General features: G+C 40.6%; 2 protein-coding genes across 4 annotated transcripts in view; both read left to right on the top strand.

Moving 5' to 3' along the window:
- adam9a (ADAM metallopeptidase domain 9a) overlaps positions 1-13,685 on the top strand; it is a 45,684-nt gene extending 31,999 nt beyond the window's left edge. Inside the window, exons 14-20 of one of the 2 annotated variants that reach the window (XM_034091049.1) lie at positions 66-146; positions 2,006-2,111; positions 3,128-3,275; positions 6,857-6,950; positions 11,265-11,294; positions 12,470-12,528; positions 13,182-13,685. In XM_034091049.1, coding sequence (XP_033946940.1) covers positions 66-146; positions 2,006-2,111; positions 3,128-3,275; positions 6,857-6,950; positions 11,265-11,294; positions 12,470-12,528; positions 13,182-13,251 — 588 coding nt within the window. In that variant the 3' untranslated portion in view covers positions 13,252-13,685. The remainder of the gene's footprint in view (positions 1-65; positions 147-2,005; positions 2,112-3,127; positions 3,276-6,856; positions 6,951-11,264; positions 11,295-12,469; positions 12,529-13,181) is intronic. The other variant, XM_034091050.1, reaches the window with a different exon arrangement.
- Positions 13,686-26,557: 12,872 nt separating this feature from the next.
- The window catches only part of ogdha (oxoglutarate dehydrogenase a), a 75,397-nt gene continuing 73,971 nt past the window's right edge, over positions 26,558-27,983 (top strand). For both annotated transcript variants that reach the window (XM_034090982.2, XM_034090980.2), the window contains exon 1: positions 26,558-26,667. The gene's annotated coding sequence lies outside the window, so the exon portion shown is untranslated. The remainder of the gene's footprint in view (positions 26,668-27,983) is intronic.

Raw genomic sequence — 27,983 nt, forward strand, 5'->3', positions numbered from 1 at the left:
GAGGATGAGGGGAATAATGAAGGAGGAGAGATGTTGACGCTTGTTTCTTCTTCTGTGGTATTAAGGTCTGCGTGAACTTTGAGTGTTGTGGCGTGGAAGTCCTGAACTACGACTGTGACGTGGAGAAGAAGTGTCACGGACACGGGGTGAGACATGTCCTCCTGCCTGTCTCCTGCCTCCCACTGCAGCTGTCATCTATAGCCTCATAGTGACAACACTCAATTCTAAATGTTTTTTTCATTAACGCTTTATATCATAGCTGCAAGCTCAAAAGTGGTTTGGAATGAACTTTAGAATGAACACAGCAAGCAGACTTAAACAGTTTGATTCCACCTATAGGTTTTTTTTAAATATAGTCTAGTAACCAGCTCCTAGAGTCCTATTGTGAACCCGGGAATGTTGAGTACCCCAAAGTTTAATGTTAAAAATGTATAGTAGGGGTCCCCAACTCATATTAACTGCCAGATGCTAACTTGCGTGAATTAGCTATATGTGACCCGCTCTATCGAAATCAGTCGGAAGTCTCAACGGCTCATTTCAAAATCAACGTGGATTTGTGTAAGAAACTAGTTTTTCGGGGGTTCGGGTGTTTTGTTTGATTTTAAACAAACAAAGTCTTGGCTTTCAGAATATGAAACTTTTATTTCCAAAATCACACGATAAATACATTCTTTAAGCTTGTGAAGGGAAGATGACGGCTCTCTCTCGCACTCTGCTGTTCCACAGCGCAGCTCCCCCTCCCTCCGCTGAAATGATGAATGTAAGGCGTATAGTAATCATAGATAACACGGCAGGGTCCGTTACAGTTTGTTTTCATCTGGTTTAAAATAAACAAAGTCTTGGCTTTCAGAATATTAAAATTGTTTCGACAAATTCAGATGATAAATACAACTTTGAAGCTTCGGCACAATTACAAGCGCAGAACGGAGTAACTTGACGTCACAGCAGGCAGAACAACAGCCGGTGTTTCTCGTGAGGGTTTTCCCCGGGAAACAAACACAATACACACAAACGCAAAATTACACACACACACACACACACACGTATACACACACACTTGCGTGCTTCCCCCAGACCAGTAATCCAAACGAAAATATCTTCCCTCCGTAATATTTTGATAATTTGCTAATAACCAATCAGATCGATGGATTCCAGAGAAGAGGAAACTTTGAAGACCTTTTTCTCAAAATGGTGACGGTGACAGTCATTATATAATGTGACATATTTTGCTTAATATTTGGAGTACAACAACAATCCTGATATCATTAGAAAGCTAGGAGTCTCCTCTTTCCAGCAATGTATACAACTCAAAATATGTCTTGATTTCGATAGAGCAGGTCACATATGAGGTACACATTATTACGATGATTATAATAAAGTGTCACCTACCCAAAGTATATTGTATTATCTTTCTTGTTTCCTTGCTGCCTTATATTTTTTCCAAGTCCAAAAATGTATTGAAGAAAATAGATGAACTCAATTTCTAAATTCACAGCATATCTTCATCTAACAAAATAGTCTATCAATATTCGTTGGAGTTTACTCGTTCACAAACTTGTCAGATATGATGCTCCATTCCTAACCCTCTAAAGAGGCCTTGAATGCAAAAAAGGAAATGTTTCGACCACTCAAGCCAATTTACAACACAAGCCAGCATTCATCCATTCGTGCATGTGGCTGCGATACTACATGCTCCTCAGGAACGTACACCTACACTCACACACTAACCTCTCTCCCCGTGTGTGTGTGTGTGTGTGTGTGTGTGTGTGTGTGTGTGTGTGTGTGTGTGTGTGTGTGTGTGTGTGTGTGTGTGTGTGTGTGTGTGTGTGTGTGTGTGTGTGTGTGTGTGTGTGTGTGTGTGTGTGTGTGTGTGTGTGTGTGTGTGTGTGTGTGTGTGTGTGTGTGTGTGTGTGTGTGTGTGTGTGTGTGTGTGTGTGTGTGTGTGTGTGTGTGTGTGTGTGTGTGTGTGTGTGTGTGTGTGTGTGTGTGTGTGTGTGTGTGTCAGGTGTGTAACAGTAACAGGAACTGTCACTGTGACGCCGGCTGGGCTGCACCTTTCTGTGAGCTCAAAGGTTATGGAGGCAGCACGGACAGCGGACCCACCTGGAATGGTAACTTCATGTTGAAGCTTATTGTTAGAGCCAGTCTTTTGTTTTGTAATAAGGGCCTAATATTGTCACCTAATCGTGACCTCTGTAGTCAAGAAACTATAAAAGACTACAATTCTAAAGAGACACAGAGATGGGCAACCTGTGTGAAAGACGCCGCCTTGACAAAGGTTTTAACCGTAAGATATCGTTACATTATATTATTATATACCTACACAAAGAAAGAAAGACGATCTTAGTTTTTTATTATTTTATTTGAGTTTTGCCTCTTTTGATTAGATTTTTTGGACTATTTTAAAGGCCGATTTTTCTTTGTTGAATGTGTGTGAAAAGTTTATAATTTTAATTAAACACAAGTCGCACAATATCAACACATCATCGGAAGGCAAACTAGTCATCACAACTTTAGATACAAATGAATAAAGGAAAGATAACTGTCTGTTTAAGGCGTTTAAGTGGCTTGATAGAAACAAAGGAAGGAAGCAGCCACACTTACTAATGAAACCTATAACAATTTCAAATGATGATGAAATCATACCATACAAAGACCTACAATAAGACGAGACGTACAGAAAATCCCAAAACAAACACGTAAGCAACAACAAACATCTGTTCATTTTTACATCAGGCTAAAAGAAGCAGAGACTCACCTTTTATACTTCAATAGATGGGGCGGTATTGCTCAGTCTGTAGGGACTTGGCCTTGGAGCCGAGGTGCCAGTTCACCTCCTGGTCACTGCCCAATTGGAGGTTGAATTCAAGCTACCTCTTAGGAGTTTGTATGTTTTGAACATTTTGGCTGATCCCACCGCACATCACTGGAGAAACTCCCTCTGGAGGGAACTTTGGGATTTTAGTCCTTGCAGACCATTTACCTATAAAACACACTAGACTGACTAGAGGGAAGGGAAAACACAAAAAAACACAAAATAGGGCCCCTTTAACTTCTAAACCTATCCGTCTGACTCGCTCTGTCTTCCTCAAGGTTGTTATAACCTGTGTCTGTGATTGCTCCTCAGATAAAGACACGTCAGTCAGAGACGGCCTGCTGGTCTTCTTCTTCCTCGTCCTTCCTCTCCTCGCTCTGGGTGCTTTTGTTTTCCTGCGCAGGAACGAGCTGCTGCGACAATTCGGGCTGAGCCGCAGGAAGAGGTCGCAGGGATACAAGTGAGTCTGAACAACCACACACACACACACACACACACACACACACACACACACACACACACACACACACACACACACACACACGTATATCACAATGTTGATATGTTATGATAAATGGTGTTTGATTCTGGAATGGAGAGTCTGGATCATGGATGATGATCAGATATCAGAATATCACAAATAATGCTTCTCTACAGAGCGAAGCAGGGTTGTATGCAGGGTTATGGTGTCAGTATCCTGATTAAAGACAAGAAAAAAATAAAAATGCTGAAATTTGGCAGATATTTTGTATATAAGCAGAAAGGACTTGAGTCATAGCATATTAGTGCTACTGAATTTCAACTAGAAGCAGCAGTACCCGCCGCCACTGTTTAATTACACACTATGGATGAATAGGAACATCCTTCTCAGCAGGTGTGATTTTGTTCTGACAGGAAGTCTTACTTGAATTGTCCAGTTGTTGATACTGTTGACCACAACATATTGCTAGACCGTCTAGAAAACTGGGTGGGAGTTTCAGCAACAGCTCTAAATTGGTTTAGTTCCTACTTAAAGGACAGAACAAACTTTGTCTCAATAGGCAATTACAAATCAACCATGACAAATATGTCATGCGGGGTTCCTCAAGGCTCCATCTTAGGACCTTTGCTTTTTAATATTTATATGCTACCACTGGCTCAAATTATTAAAAACAGTGATCTAAGCTATCATATCTATGCAGACGACACCCAGATTTATTTTAGAATTACACCGGGAGACTACTCTCCGATTTAGAACACTGAGCAAGTGCATTGAGCACATCAATGACTGGATGACTCAGAACTTTCTCAAATTGAACAAACAAAAAACTAAGATCATTGTTTTTGGAGCAAAGAAGGACCGATTAAAAGTAATCGCAGAGCTTCAGTCGGCAGACTACAAAGTAACTCATAAAGCAAGAAATCTGGGTGTAGTGATGGACTCAGACCTGCATTCTAACAGTCACATTACAACAGTTATTATTGACTTATTATCACCTGAAGAAGATATCTAGGATTAAAAAACTAATGTCGCAACAGGATTTAGAAAAACTTGTCCATGCTTTTATTTTCAGCTGACTGGACTACTGCAATAGTGTATTCACAGGGCTCACAAAAAAATCCATCAGAAAGCTGCAGCTGATTCAGAACGCTGCTGCTCGAGTTGATTTTAAAATACTATTGCTAGTTTTTAAATCACTAAATGGCTTAGGACGGAGGTATATAAACGATCTCCTGCATAACTATGAACCATCCAGGAGTCGCAGGTCCACTGGGTCGGGTCTGCTCTCGGTTCCAAGAATAAGAACTAAACATGGAAAAGCAGCGTTTAGCTATAATGCCCCGACAATCTGGAACAAACTGCTCAAATCGTGCACGTCCGCTGAAACACTTCCTATTTTCAGATCCAGACTACTTTTAATTGAGCTGTTCATACTCACACTGCAGTATGCCTTTTATTCATGTATTCTGTACCTGCTGTGTTTATTTCATTATTTAATTATCTTTGCTTTTTTATGCCTGTTTTTAAATGCCATTTAATAATGTGTTTATGCTGTATTTATTCTTAAATATCTTTTGTTTTTATTTTGTAAAGCACTTTAAATTGTCGCGTGCTGAAAGGTGCTATATAAATAAAATGGCCTTGCTTTGAGTCTGTAACTGAACTCCTGTTCGGAGGATGACTCAGCTGTTTCTATTATCAGTTCAGTGACAGCTACTTTCCTCTGTGCTGCATTCAGGGGCACTCTGACATGTGCTCTGAAACTGTCCTGTATGCTACGTTAAATAGCACTCTGATAATTGTTTTAAAATTATTCTATGTGCTGCATTTAAAAAAAACTGCCCATTAAATATACCTGTTAGTAATTTTTTTTTAAAAATGTATTGTTTATTTATTCAATTTTATTCCCTATATATTATTGTACATTTTCTACTTTAAAAAAAATAAAACTCCCCCTTATGTCTAGTTCAAGACACTGACAAGTACATTAAAAGTGCCCTCTGTGCAGTGTTCATGGACACTGTCAATCACTCTAAAACATTTTCTGTGCTATTTTCAATGGCACTCTAACAACTGTTCTAAAACGGTCCTCTGTGCTGCGTTCAATGAACCTCTAACAACTGCTCTAAATGTGTCCTCTGTGCTGCGTTCAATGACACTAACAACTGCTCTAAAACTGTCCTCTGTGCTGCGTTCAATGACACTCTAACAAATGCTTTAAAGCTGTCCTCTGTGCTGCGTTCAATTAACCTCTAACAACTGCTCTAAAGCTGTCCTCTGTGCTGCGTTCAATGACACTAACAACTGCTCTAAAACTGTCCTCTGTGCTGCGTTCAATGACACTAACAACTGCTCTAAAACTGTCCTCTGTGCTGCGTTCAATGACACTCTAACAAATGCTTTAAAGCTGTCCTCTGTGCTGCGTTCAATTAACCTCTAACAACTGCTCTAAAGCTGTCCTCTGTGCTGCGTTCAATGACACTAACAACTGCTCTAAAACTGTCCTCTGTGCTGCGTTCAATGACACTAACAACTGCTCTAAAACTGTCCTCTGTGCTGCGTTCAATGACACTAACAACTGCTCTAAAACTGTCCTCTGTGCTGCGTTCAATGACACTAACAACTGCTCTAAAACTGTCCTCTGTGCTGCGTTCAATGACACTAACAACTGCTCTAAAACTGTCCTCTGTGCTGCGTTCAATGACACTAACAACTGCTCTAAAACTGTCCTCTGTGCTGCGTTCAATGACACTAACAACTGCTCTAAAACTGTCCTCTGTGCTGCGTTCAATGACACTAACAACTTCTCTAAAACTGTCCTCTGTGCTGCGTTCAATGACACTCTAACAAATGCTTTAAAGCTGTCCTCTGTGCTGCGTTCAATTAACCTCTTAACAGCTGCTCTAAAGCTGTCCTCTGTGCTGCGTTCAATGACACTCCAACAACTGCTCTAAAGCTGTCCTCTGTGCTGCGTTAAATGACACTAACAACTCCTCTAAAACTGTCCTCTGTGCTGCGTTCAATGACACTCTAACAAATGCTTTAAAGCTGTCCTCTGTGCTGCGTTCAATTAACCTCTTAACAGCTGCTCTAAAGCTGTCCTCTGTGCTGCGTTCAATGACACTAACAACTCCTCTAAAACTGTCCTCTGTGCTGCGTTCAATGACACTCCAACAACTGCTCTAAAGCTGTCCTCTGTGCTGCGTTCAATGACACTAACAACTGCACTAAAACTGTCCTCTGTGCTGCGTTCAATTAACCTCTTAACAGCTGCTCTAAAGCTGTCCTCTGTGCTGCGTTCAATGACACTCCAACAACTGCTCTTAAACTGTCCTCTGTGCTGCGTTCAATGACACTCCAACAGCGGCTCTAAAGCTGTCCTCTGTGCTGCGTTCAATGACACTCCAACAACTGCTCTAAAGCTGTCCTCTGTGCTGCGTTCAATGACACACACTAACTCCTCTGTGGCCCTCACATTTAACAAATCAACGCTTGACATCCTGTGATGTCACTATGTGTGAAAGCCTTGTGACTGAGTTTATCTCACTTCCTGACTTCAGGGCTGATGGCGCTGCAGCTTCAACCAATCCTAGCAGACCGCCTCCCCCTCCATCTGTTGCCAGGGGCAACACCAACAACATCGTCAGGGACGGGGTGAGTTGACCTTGAACAGCATGTACTGTAGAAGCTGAGTGTGTGAAACTGCTGCAGAAAAAAAGACCTCTAGTCGGTTTTTTTAATATCAGAAATTGTCTCTATGTGGTGCCCTAAGGCTTTGCAGGGGGACACACCTGCAATCTTCCTTCATCAGGGTGTCCGCGGGGTCTTAAAAAGTATTAAAAGTTGATAAATCAATTTAGCGAAAATTAAGGCTATTAAAAAGTATTAAACGGCATTTTCCAAGGTATTAAGAAGGTCCACAGCAACGACAACATGAAACACCCTTTAATTTACTGAAACAACATGTCGGGAAACCCCCTCAAGGTGGCCCATGCATAGCGTGCCATAAAATGCTGCTTCTTATTTTAAATTTCGTTGCCTTGCTCCGCTCTGTGGGGGGGGACTACCTGAGAGATATACAGCAGGAGAACACGCCGTCCACCGCGGAGAATAAACAGAAGGGCAACCATGCTCCGGGGTCTTCTTCGCTGCTTTTGGAGGCCCCCTCCCAACCGACAGGAGTGAAAAAAAATGTGCACATATAATTCCTGTTTATTATTATTATTATCAACAGTTACTTTTTTATACAGTGAGGTAAATGGTAAATGTGCATGTATGTCGTTCAGTATGCGTTTACAGGTGAATACGTCTGCATTTCCTGTCAAATACTAGCCTCAAAAAGATTAAAATATAATTAATGCAAATAAACTACTTCTACTAATAATAATAATCATAATCAATTCAATAATATAAATACTATATTGTTTTATTATAATATAGTCAAGACAAAACATGCTTATGACATGCTCAAAAACTGATATTTCTTAAATCTGTATTCAAACATAGTTCCCTCTGTCAGCAATGTATCAACAACTACACACACATTTCTGTCAGTATTTCTCTGTGTTGTTGTTGACATGATGATGACTGTTAGGAGTTAAGGGGAGAGGCTGAGCGTCACCATGAAATGTGCAAATTGACATAAAAATGAATAAAAGTGGAAAAAATGCTCCATGTTTTTTAGGCTGCAAACTGTAACTGTTATGTAAGCCAATAGACAGACAGTGTATCACTCGTCCTCCTGTACATTAGCAGATAAAAGGCATCACATACTTGAATGAATGTTAAATAAAGAATGCTGGAAATAACTGCATCTCCATTAGCCTGTATGCTCTGCAGAGACTGCCTTCTTCATGTCGTGAATTGCAGCTGATGTTTTAATATGGCAATTTGCAATTTGACTTATACAACATTCGCAAGTTGTACATTTGACTCATACAATAACCCACCTTCGAGTGACGCTCTAGTTTCTTCATGTTTTGTTTTTTGCGCCGGACTGAAACTGTCTTTTCACCGACATCTCTTTACCTGCACTAGTGGCCGTATCAAAGCCGTGATTGGTCAGATGTCGATACATTACAACGGTGTCGGGTTACAGACATGCTCCCCTTGTCATCTCTCACTCTCGCGGGGGGTGCGCGGAGAACTGAGCGGAGAACTGCGCACAGCAGCTGAGGCCCTCTGGGCGGGGCCCCCTGCGCAAGGCGGGGCCCCATGCAGCCTGCGTGATTGGCCTGTAGGGAGGGGCGGCCCTGTCTAAGCCAAACTATATCCGGTCACAGAGATCTGCTATTTTAAAGTAAGGTCAACACATATATATATATATACAGTCTATGGTCAACACATATCGACCCTAAATATAGTCTATATTAAGAACGAGAAAAGTCTTAACATATTTATCGTTTTTTGTAAACATATGACAAATGTGAGGGTGATGACGTCAGAGCATCGTCCTATGTGCCGGGCTTAGCCCCGGACAGCCCCAGCCCAATTTAACCCCTGGGTATTTGTGAGGGAGCTCCTATATGGCATTACCCCGCTGAAGCTCACCAAAGTTTAATATATTTCATAGTTCAAAGTTTTGTCAATTGTTTTGTTTATTGGTCAAATACTGGTTTCTACTGGTTTCTGATGGTTCTACTGGAATGAAAGAGCACAGAGTACAGAAGCAGCAAAGCAGCACACTGCATCAAACCTGACCTTCACAGAGAGGTTGAAGGTCATGTGGAGAGGAGGCTTCAGTAGTCTGTCTGCACTCTGTTGAGTTGTGCTATCTTACAATCAATATAGTAAATGTGAGGTAAAGTGTGTCGCCAATGTAACCGGTTAGAACTTGAAGTGGCGATGAGGTCTTAAAATATATGGAAAGGGTCTTAAAAAAGGTCTTTAAAGGTATTACATTTGACTTCAGGATTCCTGCATATACCCTGTTCATGATATGCATCCATTCGTATTTTAATGAATTGAAATCAGTTTTCACCTCCTTTATAAAGAAGTCCTGTATTTGTAAGATACTTAAAATATTTTTTACTGCTTGACTTCAACAATTCACAATACAGTAGTCTGTGTTGTGATCCCCTTTTTCTGACTTATGTAGCTTTTGCATATTATACACACAAATATATTTAAGCGCTTTGAGCACCAGGAAAAGCACTTTATAAATGTAATGTATTATTATTATATACCGGTATATATATATATTATATACATTTGTTTGTTTTTTCAAACTTTAGTTTTTATTGAGTTAAGTTTGTACATAATGGAGAGACAGCACAGACAAATCACATTGTACTTATGGCTGGAGTAAACACAAGTACAAGATCATAAATCAAATAAACATCAAACTGAAATTCAACAGTCATGGTTACAATTGGCATTCAGATATATTGAGCAGTGTCCTGAAAAGCATATGCATATGCCCTAGCCTTTTTCCACAGTGTCATAAACGATCCATTTCTTCCATTTACTCTCAAAGATATTGACTCATTCTAAGTTGGTAGGTAATTTGTTCCATGATATATACCTCTCTTATAATATCCACCCACTGGTCTTTTGTGGGGGGCTCAGCCTTACACCAAGTTCTGGTTATTGCTTTCTTGATGGTTATTAACAGTATCTTAGTTATATATCTATCAGTAATTAGGAGACTTTTTGTGAGACACAACTCGAGGCCTACATTTGTCAAATCTTTCATTACCTATTGGGAAACAATTATATTATTTCCTCAATTAGCGCACGCCTATAGACATTTTGTAAATCCAAGATTGTGTGGATATGTTTTCAAAATGATCCATGTATACGAGTGAAAACAGGACCTTAGGTGTCCATAGTTACCACAGCGTAAATACAAAAGATTTGTTCTATGTTATTTTTATTTTTTCATTATTTGATGTTAGTTAAATCAGTTCATGAAGTAAATGCTGGCATAAGAACATATCCTGTAAAACTGTAAGTAAGTAGTCAATTCATAGATTACTACCCGCTGTTCGCTCTCATCTTTCTCCAGTACACTGCCTCCCTAAACCAAGTCATGCACCAGTGAGCCCTCGGCCCGCTTGAATGTCTTTGTTGTCTGTTTGGATCAGAACTCAGATCTTTGACTGAAGTCAAACTAACAATACTATATCGTAAATATACTCTGTAGCATTAAGAGTCCTCCTTTCAGAATATCTTTAATCGTCTCAGAGGGGAAATGTATACTGTAACAGCAAAAGTGAAGATAGAGACACAAAAATAAAACACTATTTGAAAGGGCATGCCCTTAATGTTTACACTTACCAAAAAGAAGTACATTACATTTACAAGTGACCTCATAAGTTTGCAATTTACATATGGCACAGCAGTGGTGTCGTAGGCTGTTTGTTTTTACATCATTGCACATTGTGTGTGTGTGTGTGTGTGTGTGTGTGTGTGTGTGTGTGTGTGTGTGTGTGTGTGTGTGTGTGTGTGTGTGTGTGTGTGTGTGTGTGTGTGTGTGTGTGTGTGTGTGTGTGTGTGTGTGTGTGTGTGTGTGTGTGTGTGTGTGTGTGTGTGTGTGTGTGTGTGTGTGTGTGTGTGTGTGTGTGTGTGTGGGGGGGGGGTGTCTACCAGGGGCCGCGGTGGTTTTAAAATCGTACCGGTGCAGAAAGGAAGGACCTGTGGTATCACTCCGTAAATCTTACTTACGTAAAAGAACAAAGAATTGACCTCAGTAATATACTAAAATTACCAAAAGGAAAAGTACTTGTTGTGCATAATGACTGTGTGTGTGTGTGTGTGTGTGTGTGTGTGTGTGTGTGTGTGTGTGTGTGTGTGTGTGTGTGTGTGTGTGTGTGTGTGTGTGTGTGTGTGTGTGTGTGTGTGTGTGTGTGTGTGTGTGTGTGTGTGTGTGTGTGTGTGTGTGTGTGTGTGTGTGTGTGTGTGTGTGCATTATAACAACTAACTCCAATGAATGAGTCCTAACATCCTCTGCTCTCTCTCCATGTGAAGCACCACGCTCAGCTACTGCCACCGCAGAAGGTAAAATACTGTGATACTACTGCTACTGCGATACTACTGCTACTGCGATACTACTGCTACTGCGATACTACTGCTACTGCGATACTACTGCTACTGCGATACTACTGCTACTGTGATACTACTGCTACTGTGATACTACTGCTACTGCGATACTACTGCTACTGTGATACTACTGCTACTGCGATACTACTGCTACTGTGATACTACTGCTACTGTGATACTACTGCTACTGCGATACTACTGCTACTGTGATACTACTGCTACTGCGATACTACTGCTACTGTGATACTACTGCTACTGTGATACTACTGCTACTGCGATACTACTGCGATACTACTGCTACACTACTGCTACTGTGATACTACTGCTACTGTGATACTACTGCTACTGAGATACTACTGCTACTGTGATACTACTGCTACTGTGATACTACTGCTACTGTGATACTACTGCTACTGAGATACTACTGCTACTGCGATACTACTGCTACTGCGATACTACTGCTACTGCGATACTACTGCTACTGTGATACTACTGCTACTGCGATACTACTGCTACTGTGATACTACTGCTACTGTGATACTACTGCTACTGCGATACTACTGCTACTAAATACCGCTTGCTGATGCTTTTTGGGAACATTCTTGGTTGTAAAAAAGCTTTTCACATTCTGCGTGGTTGTCTTCGTGCTTCTTAAAATATTGAATGGTGGTGGTGAAACAATAACTCAAATGTTCTATTCGTATAATAGCAGCAATACCACCGTGTATAAATGATCTGTAGTAGTTAAGTAAAAATCCAGCATTCAAAGTCTTAGTGAACTAAAGGAATGAGTATACTCAAAGTACAAAAAGTTCAAGTCTGAGCCACTTTTCTGGTTTGTTCAACATTTCTTTTGATTGATTATAAATATTGTTTAACCAAGTTTTACTTTATTATTTGACTGACACCAGCTCAATCTGCTTTTCTGTTTAATTTAAAAACGAACTGAATATTAAAGGTTTTGGACTTCATTTGTTTATCACTTTAATGTTTCAGCTGATAAAGTCAGAGCTCATTTGAATAACTATAAGTACTGCTTCCTCTATAATAATATATCGCTTGATTAAAATTATAACGAGGAAGACATTCAAACTAATAAGAAATGTTCTTTTGTGTGTTTGTGTGATCATCAGGTGGTGGAGAGCAGCAAGACGGCTCCCTCCTACGCTGCGAGGCCTCCTCCTCCTCCTCTGTAAGCACACAAAATAAGCTTGTTTTAAAGAAACTACTGGTTGAAAGGTGCTTTTTAACCGATTTCAATCAGAAACTTCCAACATAAGTGTGCAGGCTCAATATAATCCATAATCGCGAACCCATTAATTTAAAAAAATACGTCAGTTAACACCCCGCTCATGTCTGAAGCTTCTATGTGTGTCTCAGGAAACAGCGGAGAGCCTAAATTCGACCTCTAAACGTCAGCCCGCCGAACATTATTCGCCTTTATCTTAGCGGTGGTGACCTGAAGTCATGTGACCGTGTTGTAGTTCCCTTATAGTCTAACGTTAACTTTTACTCCTGGCAATTGCATTTATGCTTCCAAAGTCCTAAATGTTGTGTTAATATGTGGAGAATATCCTGCTGAACCAAACATGCAAGTATCATAAACGTTTGTTGGCAAAATATTTTATTATCTGCAATCGAAAAATCGAAATGCAATGGAAATGTCCCATCACTTTGTTGTCGAGGCTCCTCTTGCAAACCAAATGTCAGGGTTGGCCCACAAAAAGACATCATCACTACCCCACCTTTAAGCACCAATCTTTGGTATGTCATGTTGTTGAAACATTGTGGTTCTTGTCGCAGTTATTATTGTTCTCTTTTAATTTTTTCAATTTGCTCTCCCAGAAAACCCAAACCTTCTGCTGCATCTCAGCCTCTGGTGCCTCAAAGACCCGCCCCAGCTCCACCTGTGTAACCAATCAAGGGGCCCTGCCAACCACACCGAGATGAACCCCCTCTTGTACTCAAAGCTGGTTACTGAGCAGCCAGGGAAATCATTTGGAGCCAAGTTTGAGGACAGCCGGCTCCAGACAACAAACTGTACCTGAAACTGGAACATACCGGAATGGAACTGATGCAGCCACTGTTCTCAACGGACTGTCCTTCCTTCTTTCTTTCTCTCCCTTTCTTTGTTCTTGAAGTCTGGAGACAAAACTCAGCCAATCAGGTGACACATTGTCTGTCACCAAACCAGCCAATCATATCTCAAGAACAGCTACCTGTGATATCAACAAATCAAATACTATAAATTCTTATTATTACCCAATATAAACTGTATTAATCCCCATCCATATTGTGTATTCCTGCTGTAGAGTGCTGCAGAAATGAGTTTTTGCACTTCCGCTTTTCTCGTCTCGAGGTTTTTTGAAAAGGTTTTTGGTTAGCTGGCTGAGATAAGGCCTTTGGTTAGCTGGCTGAGATAAGGCCTTTGGTTAGCTGGCTGAGATAAGGCCTTTGGTTAGCTGGCTGAGATAAGGCCTTTGGTTAGCTGGCTGAGATAAGGCCTTTGGTTAGCTGGCTGAGATAAGGCCTTTGGTTAGCTGGCTGAGATAAGGCCTTTGGTTAGCTGGCTGAGATAAGGCCTTTGGTTAGCTGGCTGAGATAAGGCCTTTGGTTAGCTGGCTGAGATAAGGCCGTTGGTTAGCTGGCTGAGATAAGGTCTTTGGTTAGCTGGCTGAGATAAGGCCTTTGGTTAGCTGGCTGAGATAAGGCCTTTGGTTAGCTGGCTGAGATAAGGCCTTTGGTTAGCTGGCTGAGATAAGGTCTTTGGTTAGCTGGCTGAGATAAGGCCTTTGGTTAGCTGGCTGAGATAAGGCCTTTGGTTAGCTGGCTGAGATAAGGCCTTTGGTTAGCTGGCTGAGATAAGGCCTTTGGTTAGCTGGCTGAGATAAGGCCTTTGGTTAGCTGGCTGAGATAAGGCCGTTGGTTAGCTGGCTGAGATAAGGTTTTTGGTTAGCTGGCTGAAATAAGGCCTTTGGTTAGCTGGCTGAGATAAGGCCTTTGGTTAGCTGGCTGAGATAAGGCCTTTGGTTAGCTGGCTGAGATAAGGCCTTTGGTTAGCTGGCTGAGATAAGGCCTTTGGTTAGCTGGCTGAGATAAGGCCTTTGGTTAGCTGGCTGAGATAAGGCCTTTGGTTAGCTGGCTGAGATAAGGCCTTTGGTTAGCTGGCTGAGATAAGGTCTTTGGTTAGCTGGCTGAGATAAGGCCTTTGGTTAGCTGGCTGAGATAAGGCCTTTGGTTAGCTGGCTGAGATAAGGCCTTTGGTTAGCTGGCTGAGATAAGGCCTTTGGTTAGCTGGCTGAGATAAGGCCTTTGGTTAGCTGGCTGAGATAAGGCCTTTGGTTAGCTGGCTGAGATAAGGTCTTTGGTTAGCTGGCTGAGATAAGGCCTTTGGTTAGCTGGCTGAGATAAGGCCTTTGGTTAGCTGGCTGAGATAAGGCCTTTGGTTAGCTGGCTGAGATAAGGCCTTTGGTTAGCTGGCTGAGATAAGGCCTTTGGTTAGCTGGCTGAGATAAGGCCTTTGGTTAGCTGGCTGAGATAAGGCCGTTGGTTAGCTGGCTGAGATAAGGTCTTTGGTTAGCTGGCTGAAATAAGGCCTTTGGTTAGCTGGCTGAGATAAGGCCTTTGGTTAGCTGGCTGAGATAAGGCCTTTGGTTAGCTGGCTGAGATAAGGTCTTTGGTTAGCTGGCTGAAATAAGGCCTTTGGTTAGCTGGCTGAGATAAGGCCTTTGGTTAGCTGGCTGAGATAAGGCCTTTGGTTAGCTGGCTGAGATAAGGTTTTTGGTTAGCTGGCTGAAATAAGGCCTTTGGTTAGCTGGCTGAGATAAGGCCTTTGGTTAGCTGGCTGAGATAAGGCCTTTGGTTAGCTGGCTGAGATGAGGCCTTTGGTTAGCTGGCTGAGATAAGGCCTTTGGTTAGCTGGCTGAGATAAGGCCTTTGGTTAGCTGGCTGAGATAAGGCCTTTGGTTAGCTGGCTGAGATAAGGCCTTTGGTTAGCTGGCTGAGATAAGGCCTTTGGTTAGCTGGCTGAGATAAGGCCTTTGGTTAGCTGGCTGAGATAAGGCCTTTGGTTAGCTGGCTGAGATAAGGCCTTTGGTTAGCTGGCTGAGATAAGGCCTTTGGTTAGCTGGCTGAGATAAGGTCTTTGGTTAACACAAGTCAGAACATACCCCTCCCTTCACACCAAGCACTGTGCTGCTTTTAAGTTAGTGGTGGTGTTCTGAAGTCATGCAACCATTGTGTGCTTACTTTATAGCCTTTTTTACTTCTTTTAAATGCATTACCATAACAACAAATGTTTTAAGATCAAATATGCTATAGAACTTAATTTCTGCAAAACATCATAACCATAGTGAATTTGAAAAAACCCAATTACCATTTTGTCAAAAGTAAGCAGCAAACTTGGATTGGCCTACAATAATAGTTCCTTCTATAAAACAAGATCTGGATACAGTGCCGCTCAGACTTGCTTCCAATTTGTCCTAATGGCCACTCAATAATTCAGCCAGCTGTCTGTAACACTGTGGACAGGACACCTCGAACGGATGGTTTTTTTATATATATGTAAAACTTTCCTCAAGCGGAGAAAAGCGATAAAACAAAATGTGTTAGGTTAGGTCACCATGAAAGGTTTATGTGATGAATACTTACGGCCCGTCCACACTACAGGAGCTCGGCGTGTCTGAAGCTCAACCAACAACCAATCACATGAATCTCCCGCCCCTGACACACAAGCAGCGGTTTGATTGGCTAGAGCTTGTCCTGGCGTATGATTTGATTGGCTGACGCTTCCACCGAAAGCTTCAGAAGCTTCAAAAGTTGAACATTGCTCAACTTTTGCAGCCTGAAAGCCAGGAAACCTCCGCTCTGCTTCCCACAATGCAGTTCTGCGAAAAGTGACGTCACCCCATTCAAAGTGAATGGGCAGACGCGTTGGAAACCGCTTTTGAAGCTGTCGAAGCTGTAGTGTGGACGGGCCGTTAGGGTTCCAGTGTTGCCAACTTTAACCCTCAGAAATTCTATCTCCAAGAGAAAAATATATTGTATTGTAATTACTAGCAGTCAATGGCTCCTCTGCCAGCAGCACGGGGCCTACGCTAGCAGGCTTAGAGGTTAGGAGCAAGTGCTAAGTAGCAACAATGTTTCCCCAATTTCATGTTACTTGCTAGCAATATAAAAGATTTACGGTATATTTAGCAAGCCCGTTTGATAACTAATGTTAAGTAGCTACCAGTACTTGCAAGCTCTCTCACTCTGGAGCGAATGCTACCAGTAGCTTCCCTGGATTTAGTCCTTATTATCGAACATATTGCCAGATTTACCATCCAAAGGAATATTTAAACAATTGGTCCTTGATTTCAGACAGGAGCATGTTCTCTTTTTAAAGCGACAATTTTGCAGCTGTCTAGCACGTAGCTAGCTTATTAACATTATCTCCATAATTATATATTTACTTTCTGCCATTTCAACAAGTGCACAAATGCTGTGTGAAACGTAACCACTATAAAGTGTCCTCAGTGGGGGAGGAAACCGCTCATATTTTTATGTTTTTTATTTCTTTAATTGTTTCTTTTAATTGAACAATTGATTCCACTTACTGAGACATGCTTCACTCTGATTGGCTGGTTTAAAGATGCAGAGCTCACTGGAGGCTGAGCTTACTCTCCTTTCTTTCTGTTTTCTGTCTTTGAATGGAAGCACTGATTCTTGCACTGCATTGAGTCTGATTGCACTTCCTGCTCAAACACTGTCATAGGAATGTTACGCCCCCTGCTGCTCTGTGTGGATGCACTTGGTCTCCACCACCTTGCCTGGTACTCGGTCTCTCAAGAATTGTAAAAATCCCAATATGCAACATCTTCTGGGGCAGAGCTCGTCCGGGTTTGACTTCCTCTGATGTGGATCTGGGTCTGTGGTACTTGCCTGGATGTCTGTGACCTTCTGCAGGTAATCTACGCTCGCTCACCAAGTTCAGTTGAATCACAAAGCAAATCTCCCCGTGAAGACCTCCACACTGTTGAATCTGATATCTGTGATGCTCTTTATCTACACTATAGAGGATGTGTTTACTTGAATAGATTCAAAGCGAAACTGACCGATGCATCTGGTCTTCCAGCAGCACACACAACATCTAGGTGTGTTATAGAGGCATTCATTGTGAATTAGCTCAACAACATAAACACACATTATGCTATTAGATGCCAACAGCCATAACACATAGTTGTGTCTTATAACAAGTGTCTCATGGAGGCGCTGTACTAGTATACAATGATAGGTTTACTCAATAGTCTTAGAACACACTTTGACTTTCTATACTCACTTCAACAATAAACCATAGTAAGGACTCATGGTAAGATACAGTCCATGCTGGTTTATGAGTCATTGTTGGTGTTAAGTAAAGGCAAGTACATTGAATGCACGCTTCCTCATAATGTGACTTTGTCAGTAGTAAAGCATTTCCATTTCAAAGAATAGACGCTGCATTAAGATGACCATTTATTAATCCCCAGGGGGAATTCACTTTTCCACTCTGTTATTGTATACACACACATGCATAGCATAGCATAGCATAGCATATAGATGAGGTCTGAATACAGATGCACAAACACTGTACTGTTTGATCTAATCAGGACTTGAACCGGCATTCCTTCAGCTCCTAAACCAAGTCCCTACACACTGAGATACTGCCGCCCAGAAATTGGTGTTGTCGGCAGGATTCAAACATGCAAAGGGACACATGCATCGCTTTCACCACTCGTCCACAGCAACACTATTAGTGACACCAAAATGCAGACAATCAAAAGGAAACGTGTCTGCGGTTGGAATGCAATCTTACAATAATGTCTGGTATTAATTCATAAAGGCATGAGTATCACAGATGAAAGGTTACAGTGTTGAGGTGTGTAAAGGTGGAACCGATCTCACAGCTCACCACTGGAACACCTGTGATAAAGTCCTGAAAGAGTCCAGATGTCCTGTCCCCGCCGTCTTTAACATCAACGTCAGCTGAATGTGAGAGACGGATCGGAACACAGTCCGACTCCTGACTGCAGACTGAACATTTAAAAACATTCAGGACCTTTGAGTTTGTCTGGTTGTGTGAACGCTGCGTGGCCCGCATCACAGCCACTCAACGCCGGAGGGTTCATTCCTTTCATTCAAACCAGGGATTGATACACCAACAGGTTACCACATGTCTGACTGGCTAGCACGTGAACCTGGATGCACTGTGTGAGGAGAACATCACGTTAATATCCGCTTTAGTATACTTTAATTTGCTGTCGTGTGTTTTTTTGCACAGAAATTGTTGTGAACAAGAGTAAAAGTATAGGGCTAATACTGTGCCATTTCAAAGTTGTCATGCCAAACAATAAAATAAATATATATGATCTAGGGCTGCCACTAAAGGTTATTTTAATTATCGTTTGATCTGAAGATTATTTTTCTTGATAAATTGATTCATTGTTTGGTGTGTTTGTTATATACCTGAAATACTGAAAAAATATTCATTACAGTTTCTTTAAGTCCAATAACTCTTTTAATGTCTTTTTGTGAGTCCAAACCCCACACCGAGAAAAGCCATACATCGATTATCAAAAGGTTTGGCACTTGTTTTTCACTTGTCTAATTGAGGCATTAGTGTTTCTGCCAGAAAAGAATTCCTTAGGAATGAGAAAAGTCTTATTACATGACATGTTACTTGTCAGACGCTTTTATCCAAAGCGACTTGCATACATTCAATACGGTGGACAATCCCCACAGGAGCAATTTGGGGCGAAGTGTATCGGGGACACAACAACATGCTGACTGCAGTGGGACTCGAACTTGCTACCCCCTGATTCGAAATCCAGCACACTACCCACTGAGCCACAGCCTCCCTTATGGACCAACTGTTCGGTCTGGAGTTATTTAGAGACACTAGAGCAGCTGAGGTTAAAGCTCACAAGAGCATCAAGTTACCGTCAGTAAACTGCTGACTGCTCATTGGTCACTCGAAAGGTGAAACGGTTCTACATGTTTGGTGTTCAGACTCAAACCAAAAGTGAATGTATTAGTATTGAGAGTAAAGCCTGATGCTCTTACTGCTTTGTGCCAAAGATCCCCATTGTTGGAAAAAACAACTCCTATTAAGTCAACAGTTTTGCTCACTATTGCACTAATGTGTATCTAGTGTATAAATCCACCACGAAAAGTAGTTCAGACCAAATGTATTATTTCAACCCTTGATGTGTAATTACAATATTTAATTAAGTTACTATGAATTTGTTTGTAGCCTTTATTTAACCAGGTGAAACCCATCTCTTTTTCAAGGGAGACCTGCAGCACGTTGGTGACACATGAAAACAACAGAAGACAAAACGGACATCATACAACATTATTACAGGGGTACAAATTACAAACCTATTCACAATGACAGGTACCAAGAGTATCAAATAGCATTTCATCTATCCGAGCTTTCAAATGATGCAGGGGAACCAAAATGCTCAGTTTAAAAAAGAAATGCATAGTGTTCCAAGCTAGAGGAGCAGCGCACATAAAAGCGTTAGTACCTAAAACAGTCCTCGCACTTGGCACATGGAATAAAAACACATCATGTGATCTCAGGCAATAGCTGCCTGCGACTCTCTGTGGCCAGAGAGCAGATGTAAGGCGGTAGTTTACCCAGCATGGCTTTTTAAATAAACATGTACCAGTGACTGAGCCTCTGCCCTGGCGTACAGGGTACAGTGATGAGTAAGTGCTTTACAGTTAGTAACACATCTCAGTGCGCTGTGATAGGCGGCATCTAACTTGATCAGGTCGGGCAGGTGCATTCATATCGATCAGATCACCATAGTCCAGCACAGGTCAAAAGGTCACAGAGCCTTTTCCTGGCCTCAAGCGAGAAACTTTCAGGGCTGCAACAATTACTATATATCCCCTTTTTTTCTTCTGCCAATCATCAATTATGTCAATAAAATGTAAAATATTATTTAAAATATATTTGACCCGAGTCCTATAATCATCATGAAATGTCTTGTTTCGACTAACAGTCAAACGTGGATGACATCCTGTTTTCTGGTGAACGGAACCTGCAGCAGAACACTTGAGACACGAGAGAAGCTGAACAATGACCACATGATTCAATGATTTACAAAAGAGCTTTAATTAATCAAGGACATGTTAAAGCTCTATTTCTTTAGTGAGCTCGCATACAGTATAACTAACATTTAATATAAACTTCAGTGTGTGGCTGCTTTTAAAATTGTATTATATATTTATCAGTGTTTTCTAACTCTTACATAGTAACAACACGTTAAAGGTTTGAGTCTGCACATAAGATTTGTTTGAAAAAATAAAACAAACGCAACAAAGACTGGTTGTTTAAATAAAAGATTCTGACCCAATGTGTGTGAATGATGTGTGTAACGGAATGAAAATAAAATGAAGATCAATTCTGGCCCTAAGTTTAGTGTCAGAGATTACTACCAATACAAACAGGGCCTAGCTTTACAGTAACATAACAAATATCCTAGGGGTTACTTCAAAAATCTCTTCTTAAAATAGACTACGGCCCAATCCCAATCTCCATGCTAAAGCGTAAGCATTGAACCGTAAAGGCTTGTATGCAGATATAATGCTTGAGGTGATGAGAGACACACAGAGGGTGTTTCTCAGGCCGTTTCTCAATCTCGGGGATACTGGCTTCCAAGCCAATATTTCAAGGATGCTACGTCATCTAGTGCCGCCGAAGTACTGTTCCAATCTCCAGCATACTTGGGCTGCGTTTCACTTCTCTTATTTTTCATTTCCTCGCTCCTCGGTCTCGGTCTCACCGGAAGTTGATTTGTCTGCGCCATCTTGAGTAGCGTCCCAATGGCCTTATTTCTGCCGGAGGAGCGAGGAGCGATAATGGAGGAGCGATAATCGAGGAACCACCAGACCATCCTTCGATGAAATCCTCAGACACTCGCCCCGCCCCCTTACTGTGTATCGCTCACTGATTGGACGATGCAGTGCATGCACTGATCTGATGCTTCTTGACATGAGAGCAGTTTCCCAGCGGAGTGAAGAAAACACATGAACCTCACGAGAGTCACTCCTCAGTTTATACCGTGTTTTGTTTGAATTCATGTTTAATTTAGTTACAAACATGTGATATATCTGAACAACAAAGTGGTCAACAATCATTTTCTTCATTTTTTGGAAACATTTTCATGATCGCTTTTTTCGTTTTACATTTTCATTTATTGTCATTTCCACTCAGTCAGTCATTAAGTGCTATTACAATGTTAATGTGCTACATATCCTCACAAACAAACAAAGTGTGCAGTCCAATGAATGTTAATCTAACTGGGTTTTGATAGATATATCTTTTTCTTCTCTCAATTATTTTATTTCTTTTGTGCACTCTAAATAATAATAATCTAACTAATGTTCGTTTATATACATTTTAAGAATGGCGTTTATCTTTTTTGAGAATGAGTTCTTATTTGATTTTATTTATTTGGGTCTAACAGATGATATTAATGTTTGTGTCAGTAAATGTGTACTAACAGAGGCGGGGGTGTTTGTAATAATAACGGGGACAGAGCTGCTGTCAGACGATCAGCTGTGCGGCGTCATCACAAACGGACGTCGCTTCACGTGACGCTCCGGAGGAAAGGACGTCCCATTGCTCTTAAAACTCATTTCCTGCTTCTCGTGGTTTCCTTGCGTCTCTCCGTGCTTCCCTGGTGGGAGGGGCTAGACGCAGGGAAACGACGCCAGTGAGGGAAGCAAGGAATCCATTTAACCGAAGTGAAACGCAGCCCTGGAATTCCTCCGAGGCCGCTGTCACTACCCGATCCGTCCCCCTGCCCGTTCTGTACTGCGCATGTGCGAGATAGTCCGCCATATTGGATAACTCTGGACGGTAACCCAAGAAGGACACTTGACACAGTGGCCGTTTCTCAATCTCGAGGATACTGGCTTCCAAGCCAATATTTCAAGGATGCTACATCATTGAGTGCCGCCGAAGTACTGTTCCAATCTCCAGCATACTTGGAATTCCACCGAGGCCGCGTCCTTGGTGTGGGGGAAATTTCGAGGCTGCACATGGGTAGACTTCGTGTCCTTAAAATCCCCACAATGCTTTGCGCACGGACCAATTTAAAAAAAAACTTGCGGAGAATGGCTGAACCAACGCAGCACACATTTAAATGTAAGTATGTAGTGGCGTAGAACATGTGTTATAAATATGTTACTTTGTTACATTTGTTATCACCAAATATGTGTTCCGTGAACGTAAAGCAAGTTCATAATTAGATGGACATCGTGAGGTATTTATTTTCGGTACAGTTTATGTTGAAACCGTTAGAGAGAGTGGCACACTTGTTAGCCTGTTCCATTCTTCTTCGTTTTCCGAAGCCGTGGCTTGGAAGTATACTTGCTTCGTTTCTGAAGGAAGTGACTTGGAAGTACGCGACTACCAAGCCAGCATCCTCGAGATTGAGAAAAGCTGCTCCAGAGCCAATGGCCGTTTCTCAATCTCGAGGATACTGGCTTTTTATTATATTAATAAATCATTTTATATAGGTTTCCTCTTTGAATTTTTTGGAAATGTAAACCTATTCTTTGTGGTAATAATTGTATTTCATTATTAAATATTGCTGTGTTGGGTGACATTGTTATTGAAAAAAGTTGATGATAGTAAATTGTGATCTCTGACCTGTTGGAGCAGAAATCAACGGTGCTCCTCTCTGGACATTTTGTTTCTCTACCATAGCAACGGCCCTGGAGCAGATCCATAACTGTAGAGCCCAAACCTGTGCTGCCGGTTTGCTGGGATGAATCCACACTGCCGCTCCATGTAATCATTTAATAAACTTCAATAACGGAATGGTTTTGTTGAATTGAAAACCTTGTAATTAAATTGCACAAAATACTCAGGATCATGTTGGTGGCAAAGAAATGTGAATCAGAGTTTTACCTGCCACTGAATTTAATTAGAATAGATTGGAATCAGAATCTGTTTTAAAGATAAAACACATTTGACCTTGCGTTTTACGATCAATGTAATGTACAGCAATAGAAATACACCTTAAAACAATGTAAGCAAAGGTAAAAATGAACTATATACATTTATTTATATATATATATATATATATATACAAACAATAGGGACATGTTGATGTAAGGAATGCAATTCAAATATGATTTCAAATAATGTTTTTAAAATATAAAACGTATTTTTTATTGAACAAAGCTTTAATAGAAAAAGAACTATGCAGCACTATTGGCACTATTTTTCAATGTATTTTTATTTATGTACATTTTATTTCATATCACAATCCATTACAGTTGTATACAGTTATTATATGGGTATATATCTATATTATGGAAACACATATGTTTAAAATGAAAACATAACATATTTCAAATGTCCATAACTTATTCTTAGTCTCATATGATATTTTTCAATTAAAAATAGTTTTATAGTAAACTACAATTCAACCTTTTATTTACAAAGCAACAAGATAAAAAACCTCTTTGTCCTATTTGTTTAACAATTATTGTTTAAAAAACGTTTGAGTAACTATTCAAATTAATCCGTGTATCTACCGTCCAATTGTTTTTCTTTATTAAACACGTAAACGGAAGAGCGTTTGAGAGGCCTTTTTGCTTTTTGCTTTTTACCTTGCTAAATGGTCTAATGGTCCTTGGAGAGAGGGGCTTAAGGAAACTGACTCTGTTGGACTCGGTACTAGTTTGACTTCTACCAGAAATAAAATGAAGTACTTTTACTGTGTACTTTGTGAGTAATCCTCTATCAGTCCCCTCCATAGTACATAATGCATGTTGTTCTGCTATCTTTGATGAATGATACAAATATAATGTTACCATTAGTTCTTAATGAAATTGATACTGTTTGACTTTGTATTAGTTAGCCTACTACCTACAATACATTGAAGTACTTTTACTGTGTTTTTTTGAGAAATCCTCAAAGTCAAAGTCCCCTGCTGAGAACACAATCAAGCCACTTCTGCTAAGTTTGATGAGGGTTTGATTGTGTAATTACAAGGTGAGAGAAAATAAATCCACATCCTCCTATGAAACCTATTTTATTTCCTTTTCCATGTTATACGTATACTTACTTGCCTTAGAACATTTGCCTGTTGAACTACATGATATCTTCCCCAGCCTCAAGGAAATACAATAAGATAAATGGATTCATAATTTTAAAAAAATGGATACAAATGTATACATTTAATAATGTTGTGTGCAAACATTTCAAATTTAAATATAAAATGAAAAATAAGTTTACTTTTGAAATGATTTCTCACAAAAACTTTTCTAAATTATAGTAAATCATTAAAAAAGGTTTAGTGAATATACGTTTTTCTGCCTAAAATAGTCAAAAACCAAATGCATGGCAGTTAACCCATTTTTGCCCGCTATTTAAATTGACTTTAGTTGAAGTTAATAACAAATATTGATGGTTTGTTTAAATAACTAGTGACATTTTAATAAATATTGCAAAAAAGGGCTCCAAAAAAGGCATATATAACGTGGCCGGCTTAACCAGTGTGTAATTCTTCAAGCACCACAAGATTCAGAGTTTATAAAGTACAATTCTGGGCCACTGACTGTGTCATTTTGCCTAACACATAAAGTAAAAATGCCTGTTTTGAAGCCTTCAAATGGTGCAGGAAAAGGACTTTACATTGTATTATAAAGACAGGACTTTTCAGTTAAGAGAAGAGAAAAAGGAAAGCAAATTGTTATGATGGGTGATGTAACATTAATGACAGACATAATATGAGGTCCTTGGCAGTGTGTGATCATGGGGCAGCATCACCCTCACAGCATCAGGACAATCACATGGAGTCAGACACTGGAAGTGTGCTGGAGGCTCGATGACTGGGACTGATGGAAGGATGAGGCTGATGAGACTGAAGAATCTGTCAGGTACGAACTAGCGGCTGAGAAATAATCATATATTAAAAGACAGCAGCATCATCAATAGGCCAACAAGAGTGTGTCAGTGTGCAGTCTACCATCCTCTTAAAATACTCTGTCCAACAATATCAGTCTCATGAAGAAAGGTTTGTTAACGCTTATTCAAAATAGCAGAGAAACATGCATTATTGTTCTCAGGAGGGGACATTGACAGAGGATTGTTGGAAAAGTACACAGTAAGTACTTCATAGTACTTGTGAGGGTTTCACTAGTACTGAGTCCAACAGGATCAATCTCACGAAGAACTAATGGCAATAAAAAAGAATTCCCTCATCAAACTCAGCAGAAGTGGCTTGATGTTGTTCTCAGCAGGGGACTTTGACAGAGTATTTCTCAAACAATACACAGTAAAAGTACTTCAATGTATTGTAAGTAGTAGGCTAACTAATACAAAGTTAAACAGTATCAATTTCATTAAGAACTAATGGTAAAATTATATTTTTATCACTCATCAAAGATAGCAGAAAAACATGCATTATGTACTATGGAGGGGACTCTGACAGAGGATTACTCACAAAGTACACAGCAAAAGTACTTCATTTTATTTCTGGTAGAAGTCAAACTAGAACCGAGTCCAAGAGTGTTAGTTTCCTTAAGAACTTGTGGTAAAACATATTTGTATCACTCGTCAAATATAGCAGGAATAATGAAGAGCAGCTGATTTGAAAAAACAAACGCGAGAGACGGCTGAGTTGACCGCAGTGCAGAACCGCTGTATAGTTTAAATCTCCTAACAATGTTGTCCATTTTAGACATAGGCTTATATTTACAGCCCTTAATAACATCAATTCTCTGGGCTCAATGTGTCTTGGCCGTTTTCGTTGTGATCGCTAAATTCCCCTTGTTTATAATAATCGCCGTTCCTTCAGTAGGATACTGTAGTGATTGAAAGTGTGATTTTAGAAAACGAGTGCTTTTGTTTTGAAATCACTTCCGTGAGTTTCGCCTCGGTCCAAGGACCATTTGACCATTAGTAAGGTAAAAAGCAAAAACGCCTCTCAGACGCTCTTCCGTTTACGTGTTTAATAAAGAAAAACAATTGGACGGTAGATACACGGATTCAAATTAAACATTAGGTTTTGTTTTTTAATGAATTTGATTCAAAATCAATTAATGTATTATTATTTTATTTATTTATCGTTTTTTATGAATCAAAAATGAATCGTGAGACGTGACCCGCCCCCTTGTGTTTTGACGTCTGCGCTGCGTCACGTCGCCTCCTCATCACGCACGGGCCTGGCTCGCTTCCTTCCATGCTCCGCGCCCCTCGAGCTGTCATAATTTCACCGGGAGAGGCGAAGGGCATCCGGGATACAGGCCTAGAGGGGAGCCGCTGAAACTCATTTTGGAGGTCAGTAACCGGGATTTAAGACTTTAAGGAAGCCTGTGTGTCTGTGGGGAGAATGCCGGGAACCCTCTTTGTACACAGAGATGGACCCCGGGTCACACTAAAATCCGTCCTGCAGAAGACCAAACCTGTTAGCATGTTAGCCGCATGCTAACCAACACACACTTCCCTTACCGGGACTGTTAGCTCAAATCTCAAATTATTCGCTGAAACTGGCTAACGGTTAAAGTACGAAATGCACACTAATGATAAATCTCCCGTAACTTCAACTACATAGGCACATATTAGCTGCTAGTGCAAATGGCAATTCATAGAGAAAGTACAAGCTAACCGGCTAATTATATAACGTTAGCTCTAAAGCTAATAATGTAGTCTGTTCCACATACTGTAACGTACAGCTGTCTTTATCCTTCATTCTGTGTGTTTCACACTCGGAGGAAAGCATAATTTTACAATGTTTTTTAAAGCAGTATTTTTTAAGGAAGTCATGACTCGTGAAAGGACAAAGTGTCAAACAGCTGCTGTAGCCAATAGTAATAGCTTTGGAGTCCTATTTCAACCAATGAAGAGGCCGGGAAGGCGGGTGGTGGCCGCCTACAGGCCGTGGGTGAGTGAAGAGGAATGGAGGCAGGGAGTGAAGACTTAACAAGGTCAAAACACAGCAGCTGAGGGAACACATGAAGACACAGCACAGGTTCCTTTGCTCTATCAGACTGCAAATATCTCAAATGCAGAATTCCATAACTGAATATGTGCTAAGGCAAAAATATCCTTATCTTTGTTGGCCATAAAAGAATGTCTCCCAACGTAGCTAATAACATCTACAAACGGTTTAACTACCTTTTTAGGGGTTTAAGAAAAACATGATATTGTATTGCAGTTGTGTGATACCTGTTCTGACTCTTACTAAGGAACTTAATCAATACTTTAAATTCATTTGCAAAGTTATGCATCATCAAAACAAGTAGACTGTTGATTTTGGATGTTTGGATAAATGCAACTGAATATCCCACTACTATGAACTTAGATTGAATGCATACGTTTGACATACCACTACCTCTGACTGATTTGCACATGTCAATGGTTGTGGGATGTAGATCAGGAGCGTTAAGCTGGTAGTACACTTAAAACAGAACAACATTTGGCAGGTTCCCAACGTGCAGGGAAATGCATATGTTATCATCGACAAGCCGTAGTAATGGAAAAAATATCTATATTTAAAAAATAAAATGCAAAAGTAGTAATTCCCAAAAGTTAATAGTAAACAAAAGCAGGATTTGCCGGGTCAGCATGCAAACATGCAGATCTTAGATCAAATC

The sequence above is a fragment of the Pseudochaenichthys georgianus genome, chromosome 9, assembly GCF_902827115.2.
Source record: "Pseudochaenichthys georgianus chromosome 9, fPseGeo1.2, whole genome shotgun sequence".
Lineage (NCBI taxonomy): Eukaryota > Metazoa > Chordata > Actinopteri > Perciformes > Channichthyidae > Pseudochaenichthys > Pseudochaenichthys georgianus.